The 8385-nt window shown below is 39.3% G+C and overlaps 1 protein-coding gene across 1 annotated transcript; it reads right to left on the bottom strand.

Annotated features, from left to right (window-relative positions):
* Window positions 1-2220: 2220 nt before the first annotated feature.
* On the bottom strand, window positions 2221-5821 carry LOC135404780 (olfactory receptor 10C1-like). Its single transcript, XM_064639515.1, has 2 exons — window positions 4895-5821; window positions 2221-2310 (listed from the first exon to the last, which is right to left on the bottom strand). Exons 1-2 carry the CDS (start codon window positions 5819-5821, stop codon window positions 2221-2223), a joined length of 1017 nt encoding a protein of 338 aa, XP_064495585.1.
* Between the last annotated feature and the right edge of the window lie 2564 nt (window positions 5822-8385).

Raw genomic sequence — 8385 nt, 5'->3', positions numbered from 1 at the left:
AATCCTAACCCTAACCCATCCCAGGTGTAGAATTGATGCCCTGTTGAACTCCACATCGTTGGTGATTGCTCCTCTCTCTGTTTTGTCCAGGTCTCTCTGCAGGGCCTCTCTGCCTTCTGGGGAGAGAGTTAACAGCTCCTCCCAATTTAGTATCATCTGCAAACCTACTTAGAATCCTTTTGACTCCTGTGTCCAAGTTGTTTATGAAGATGTTGAAGAGCACTGGACCTAAAATGGAATCCTGCAGAACCCCACTTATGACCAGTCGCCAGCCTGTTATAACCCCATTTACTCTTTGTGCCTGACTCATGAGCCAATTGCTCACACATCACATGATATGTTTATCCAGCTGTGGTCTGGACAGTTTGTCCTGAAGGATCCTGTGAGAGACAGTGTCAAAAGCTTGGGCGAAATGCAAAAAGATTACATCAGCCGGTTTCCCTTCATCAACTAGATGGGTTACCTTGCTGTGAAGGAACATTAAGTTTGACAAGTGGGACTTTCCCCACATGAATCTTTGCTGACTGTGACTGATTACTTTCAGGTGTTTTTTAATAACTCCCAGAAAAACCTTCTCCATAATTTTTTCAGTATCTTATGAAGATTTTGAATTTCAAAGTCCTTAAAAATGTGTAAGTTTCTTCATAGCACTGTCTTTCGTGTCAGGACAGGTCCAGTAAGAGTCAATGGGGCTTTGACACATTAAAAATCTTATTGTGTGCAGTAACACTACAAATGTTTGTAGTAGTTTTACCAGCTAAAGATTGGTCCCAGAATAATGCTTATGAGTTGTTTCTAAGTTAAACAGAGTTTTAGTTTGTATTATTAGCTGGGGGTTTCTTTATATGAAAGGAACCCTTTTCCTCCTGTTTAATGCATATGTCTGTAGGAAGATTCATGGTTGAAAATTTATTTTGATTAAGCTGAAGTTGCAGTATTTTGTAAATGTGCATGGTGCAAGAAAGAAATTTAATCAGCTGGGATTTCTGTGGGGGAAGTATCTACAAGTACAGGATTCAGAGCACATGAATGAACAGATTAGAGAAACTAGTGACACCCTTTCTGGCAACCGTCATTGGTTGCCTCATCAGAGGCCTTTACCCAGAGTTCTTGAGGAAGAAGCATCCAGGTCCCTGGCTGTAAGGTGTGCCTGGTGTTTCTCACTGAGGCTGGGACTGATGTTACCTTTGTGTGAAGGGAAAGGTCATTACCCTTCGAGCCTGCGCAGTGGATTTTTTAGGTGAGACACAGCGTGCGCTGAACTGAGCCCACCCTTTAATACTAAGGTTCATCTGCCGAGGCCGAGCGAAGCTTGGACGGTGGCAGCGAGGTGCCCAGGACGTAGGTTTGTTTAGAGTGACCTTCTCTTAGATGGATGGCCTTACAGGGCTGACGAGCTCCATCTGCCCGGAGGCGTTCCCTGACCGGGAATCGAACCCGGGCCATGGCGGGGAGAACGCCTCATCCCAACCACTAGACCACCAGGGTCACCCTTTGTGTGAAGGATGTGTGTTTGAACTGATGTGTTGAGTAATCAGACGAAGGAGCTGTGGAAAGAGATTAACAGACTACACTGTGAGGCAGGAGGAACAGAAGAGGAACAGGAATAATGTAGAAATGGCCATCTGAACTACTCATGCTGGACGGCCTTTACAATTACTGGGGGGAAGAAGTACAACTACTGTGCAATTCAACATCCTAAAAAATCTAATCAGACTAAACATCTGAAACAATTCAATAAACTATCGCTCTAATTCAATTGCTCTAAAATTGCCTATTGCTCTCCACTGACTGTTTAAGAAGTCTAGGACGATTGTTTCAGTTGTCTAAATCTTGCATTTCTAAAGCTACTTACATGACTCTTTTTCTCCTGAAATCCCATATTTTAATAATAATTGGAGTACTGATACTAGGAAGCAAGTCCATGAATACCCTTCTATCTCTTTACCTTACCATAGGGTCTAAAAAAGTCTAAAATAGCACCAAAAACCCAAGTGTAAGGTCCACTGCTATGTGGAAACTGTGAGTTCCATAGATTTTCTTTAACAATTAAACCCCTAGAAGTCTAAGAGGTCTACAGTTTCAAACGTATTTCTTCATAGGAGTAACATACATGATACATGTGATGACAAATCATGTCATTGTCCGGTGGAGGGCTTCAAAGATGATGAAGGGACCGGAGCATCTCTCTACGGCTGAGGGAGTTGGGTCTGGTCAGCCTCAAGAAGACTGAGAGGGGATCTCCTCAATGTATATAAGTATCTTCAGGGAGGGTGTCAGAGGATGGACCAGGCTCTGCTCAGTGGTGCCCTGCAATAGGACAAGGAGTAACAGGCAGAAACTGATGCATTGAATCCACCTGAATGTGAATATTCCACCTGAAAATGAGGAAGAACTTCCTAGGATGCATATTAATAGAAATGTCCCTTCAGGCTATCAAGTCAAGCCTGGAGAAGGAGATCTCAAGCTTTAAGGGTGTGGTTTGTCTTTATCTCATGATGTTTTGGGCACATAAACACTAATCATTTGGAATGTAACCTGACTTCAGATGCAGACGTCTATTTGCAGGTGTGTACAAGCCGCTGGATGTCTGAATTCCCAACAGAGTCAAAATGAATCAATCCATGAGTGGAACCTGGTGACCAAATCTACTGCAAAAGTGTATCTGGCATCTATAGTCCATAGTGACAGCTTAGACACCAACTTGAAGTGTAGATATTTGGATATTCTAATGACTAAATAAAAATGTTCAGTGTAATTTTACATGTCCAGATATTGCATCTGCTCTACAAATGCCATTCCAAAACAATATGAGCCTTTTATAATGATATAACTCCCAGAAATGTCATATCTAATCTATTAGGAATCCATGCTTACAATCACTTGATAGATATTGAACCATCATTCATAGACTATAAGTCCAAGATTAAATCAATTGTTCCTGAAGAACAGAATTTCTAAATTTATTTTAAAATCTCTATCTATCCAACCTTTAATGACTACCACTAAATCACTCCTATTTACCTTTGGTATAGTGAAAGTAAAGATACAATTAAAACAACAGTCCACCCTCTCCATTATAAAAAAAATTAGACACTGAGAAATCTGTCTATAATTGCAAATATCACGCCCTTGGATGAACTGGAGAGCTACAGAAGAATCTTTTTTAAGTGACCCAAGAGTATGGATGAAGAACTGCAAGTATCTCAAGGGGAACTTCAGCAGCTTCAAATACTTCATCACTTTTAAGATACTTCTATTTTTTTTTAAATTTTGCCTTTCATAAGCAATCTTCACAAAACATTCACAGAACAAAGACTGAGGAGCACCAGATACACATCTTGAAAAAGGGTCACAAAATCATTTAAAGCCTGGATAGTAGAAGTGTATCCTTTAAAAGAAAGAAGCCACTGGTGAAGCAAGCTGGTGGATTTCTTAGTCTGTAGTAAGTTTTGCTTTCCATTCATCTCAGGACTTTTGGCAACACAGTAATGGAATATGTGGGGAAAAAAGAATCTGGTGCCTGCAAATGACCTCCAGCAGCTATGGGAGCAACTATGAGAGCTGTTTGGTGTTTTGGTGAGGCAACTAACTTGCCTTCTCTTCAAATATATGGAAGACAGCTTCCTTTCTTCTTGCTGTTATGAATTGTGTTCATTTGGCTTCTCTAATTTGTGGATTTTTGTATTCAGTGTGGAATTCATTTACCTTCACCAGGCATATTTGAACAGGACTCCAGGTTCAATTTATGATAAGAATCCACTGCTTATAAAAAACACTGCCTGGGTACATTTTACACAGTTTAGAATTTCCTTGCTATCTTCTGACCATCACTGCAGAACGGTTTGGGTCTCCTATAGATCCTGAGTCATATCTGAAAAATGCCTTTGATTACTTAAGGTATATGAGAAGAAATGGAAAGCTCATCCTTAAGCCAGTGAATCTCACCTCTATAGTCTCCAAATTCATAGTTGCAGAAGATCATTCATCTTCTAAAAGAGATACTTATGAAATGTAGAAATATTTCTTTCTGGAGGAAGTTATTTGCCTCCATTTCCAATGAAATATTAGATTTATTCTCCCAGACTTCAATGAGTGACCTTTATATCCTTAAATTAGACCACGCAAATCCTACCTTTTCAGTCATGGAGTGCAAAGCTTTCTAGTTAATATGTAATATATAATAATATGTCCTAATAACATATCCTAATAGTCTATAATAGAAATATTAAAGGCAAAAACCATATATGAAATAACGGGTTTTGATACAAATTCTATACAAACCAGTCTGCTCTTCATATATAAAAAGATTTAGCCAAGACTTGGTATAAAATATTTATAACAATGACTCTAAAATTAAAGAAAGGTCTTTGAGGCAGATATGCAATTTTGCACACCTTTTTTTTCCGATAACAGTCTCAGAACTCATAACCAGTGCTCAGTAATTTCCTGGGCTCTGTATTATAACTTGAATTATATCTTCTTTTCCCAAAGAAATTTACTAAACATTTTTAGGAAATAAATGTAAATTCATGAAAATTTATTGTTCTCAGCTCTTTCAGTAAAATCAGAATCCTGAACATTACTCTTTTGTTCAAAAAGTCAGAAACAGGTAAAACACAATTTTCTGCAGATAGCAAGGAAAAGAAAAAGAAAAAAAGTTTATTTATTTAAGAATTTCTTCAGTATGTGGAAGAAGTTTCCTTTCAAAATCCTAACATAGTATCTAACACTCTTTCTTACAGTTCAACATCTCCACTCTTTCTTTCCTCCCCATAAGCTGAAGTGTTCTTGGGAATTATCTGGAAATTCCTTTTACTGAACAAGAATTTACAGTGAAAAATACCACTACAACCATCTGAAACAATGCAAATATTCTGTTGCATTTCCACACTAAATTAATATTTCTCCATTTTTTTCTCAGGGCTCTTTTCACCTCCTCATTCCTCAAACTATAAATAGTAGGATTCAGTAAAGGAGTCACCACAGAATAAGAAAGTGAGAGGAATTTATCAACAGATGCAGAATAGGTGTATTTTGGCCACAAATACATGGAGCTTGCGGTACCATAAAAAAGAATCACAACTAAAAGATGTGAGGAGCAAGTAGAAAATGCTTTCTGCTGGCTTTCAGCTGATGACATCAGAAGAATTGTGGAAATTATGCGACTATATGAATAAATGATCAACAAGAAGGGACACAAAATAGCAAAGACAGCCACCACAATGACTTGAATTTCACTTGGGAAAGTGTTACCACAAAGCAGGTCCAAGAGGGGTTGAATCTCACAGAAAAAGTGATTGATGGCAAAACCACAGAAGGGTAAGTTGAATGTTATGATGGTGTGTACCAAGCCTACAGCAGCTCCACAAATGTAAGTTCCAGCAACCAGACTTTTGCAGACTCTACTGTTCATGACAATAGTGTAATGCAAGGGGCAACATATTGCCACGTAACGGTCCAGTGACATGGCAGCCAAGAGGAAACATTCAGCAACTCCAAAGAAAAGGAAGAAAAACATTTGCATTGCACATCTTGCCTTGGAGATACCTATTGTTCCCACCATCAGATTCTCAAGAATATTTGGTATTATGACTGACAAATAGCAGATATCCAAACAGGACAGCTGAGTGAGGAAGAAATACATGGGGGAATGAAGGGTGTTATCACCATTCATTGTCAAAGCTATCACTGTGTTAGCCATCAAGGTGAGAATATAAAGAGATAATAAAACTACAAAGAGCAAAGGATGCAAATGAGAGATTTCAGAAAAACCCAGGAGTCTGAATTCACTCACTTCACTGAAGTTCCCAAGAATCATTCCTCTCTGGTACCTAGTAGAACTATTCTCTCTTCGTTTTTGCACTCAGTAGTTGATGACGCAGTAAACAGACAGGCAAATTGGCAATCCAAATACCACTGCCTGACTGAATAGGCAAAAGGACGAGTAGAATTTAGAAATTATCAAGATTTTGAAAAGGTCTTCTGAAGAGATTAAGTGGTCTTATGCAAATGTTTTTGTCTCTATTTTTGACTGAGGCTTCTTTTCATAGCACTGCCTTCAAAGTTTGCGTATTTACTGGTGTCTTCAATGCTCAGCTACAGTTTTTACCCTGCAGAACAAGGGGGGAAAAAAAAGCAAATATTTTTTATGGACTAATCCGTTCAAGTTCCAACAGCATCAGTAGCAACATTTGAATATAACAAAGATAATTTTACTGTTATTTAAGTGATCTACTCTGGGGATGCATGCAAGGTCCATTGGTCCAAAGCATCTTGTGACTGTACTCATGGCTAGGCTATACAGCATGAAAAGGGTTAAAGGGCCCTTACAAGAGACAGGCTTTGCATGCACAAGGATTTACTTGTGGCATACACAGCTTACGGCAGTCATGTATTCTGAAGTTACCTTGTGGGGAGCGTGGTGGAAAAGAGGAAGAAAAAAGTCCTAAATCATGAGGTCTCCAGAAAAACATTCTACTCTGAGCATTCTGCAGTGAATAAGGAGAGGTGTTTTTCCCCAGCACTATATCCTATATATATATATTTATGAAGTCCACTGAGACTTGCTAATGCTGATTACAGCAATAAAGCATAGTTGTTACTCACAGGTTGGTTACTAACTATGGTGTATGTATATTAGTTGATTCACAGACACTCTTTTTGGTCTCTCCAGTTTTAGATAATTTGGAATACACTTCTATATAAACCTAGATGTTCTCATGCAACATCAAGAGTTGTCTTTGACTTTGAAACAATTACTATTACTTCATAATTATCACCAAATTAGTGAGACAGTAGTCACGTAAGCTTGTCATATTTATGCTTTCTCAACAAAATTTGAAGGTGAAGCAGAGGTACAGTCCACATTCATATGGGACTGTAAATCCTGCTGAGATAGGAATGGAAGGCTGCAAGTTACAAGTGATCACAAATCACTTCAATAAAACTGTCAACTTTGTAAAGGTCTTGGCCAGAGTCAGTCATCTAGAGTACCTTTATAGCCTCTGGGGAGAGAGATCCTCTTAATCTTTACAGTATATCAGAATCAGGCGAAACAAGCCATAGAAGTGCCTGTTTTTCTCCATTGACTATAAAAGATATTCAGACCCCCAAACCAAGAATGCAGACACAGAATTATCATCAACTTTGTCATCTAAACCTAGAGGACCTGCACCTTAGGACAACTTTGTGGGTATCTGCAGGGAGATGATAAATTGCAAAGCAACATATGAAGACCATGAGTGCACAAAAAGGCCTTAACGACCCTGCCCTATGGTCTCCAGCCATACTCTCTGTCCACAGACCCATGATCTTCATTTAAAATCACTTCAGCTTATATTGACCCTGAGCAGGAGACCATTATGTGTTTAGGAGTAGTGATGCATGTAGCAGTTCACCTGAAAAGGCCTAAGCTTTGCTGTGCTGAACATCCAGGATGACCCTCAGGTCTGGGCTGTGCTCATCTCTTGGTCACAGGTTAAACTCAGCAGCTCATGGTAAGCAGGCAGCTTCCCCTCTTACTGGTGACACCACTACCTGCGTGGCCTGGCCTGTGTCCAGAAGTGAAACAAGTTCTCATGAGAACAACCTTTAAGAATAAAGTTGTTTCATTATGATGGAATTATATAATAGATTGAATGATCAAATGGGAGAGCTACCTCTATGGGCAGGATCTATGCAGCACACCGTGGGAAAATTCATTCCCTTCTGCATGAGAGCAGGGTTTCCAGGACTGTAAGGGACAAGATTTGTTCGTTACTCATCTTGATTTTTATTATATCTTATTAAATTTTTTTTTTTTATTTAGCCATTTGTTGTGGTCTTATGATGTGGTTTCTTATTTAGATCCATTAGCAACCCTGCATTGGCTATCTCAGCACAATGTCCCTTTAAATGCCAAAGAGACAATGTCCATCTTCCATAGTCAGAGGTAAAGCAGTGTGCACTTAGCCTGTTAACTGGCAGGATGTCATTTCAATCAGCCATTATCATTGAAACAGGCTCCAGTTAAACTTGGATCAGAGTAAATCTGCATCGAGATTTGACTATCCCCAGGTCTGACTCTGACAGACACGTGCTGTAGCTTTTCAGATAAGTCACATGATGGAGAACAGCTCCCCCTGTTCCTCCTGGCCCCTTCCCAGCCCCCTGATCAGAACAGGGCCCAGGTGATGAACTTAGATTTTTTTTAATAGATGTTGTGTATTTGAATGAGTACAGAAAAGTTCCACTCGTAATGTTCAGAAATTTTTGACCAAAGTTCAGCCAGTTAGAGAAATCTGGGGTTTATATTTGATTAAAAGCGGAATTACTGACGGATATCCACACTGACAGCGTCGATATCTCATTCAAACTGATCCTATTTCACCTGGCCTTAGAACT

This window comes from Pseudopipra pipra, chromosome W (genome assembly GCF_036250125.1).
Source record: "Pseudopipra pipra isolate bDixPip1 chromosome W, bDixPip1.hap1, whole genome shotgun sequence".
NCBI lineage: Eukaryota > Metazoa > Chordata > Aves > Passeriformes > Pipridae > Pseudopipra > Pseudopipra pipra.
Note: the sequence above shows the minus strand (reverse complement) of the source record. Positions and strands in the feature narration are given on the sequence as shown.

Coding starts and splice junctions, on each gene's coding strand:
- LOC135404780 (XM_064639515.1), bottom strand. CDS start 5,821: ATGATTCTTGGGAACTTCAGTGAAGTGAGTGAATTCAGACTCCTGGGT. Junction 2,311..4,894: donor AATGGAGAAATATTAATTTA/GTGTGGAAATGC, acceptor GTCCTATTGCAG/GGCACCACTGAGCAGAGCCT.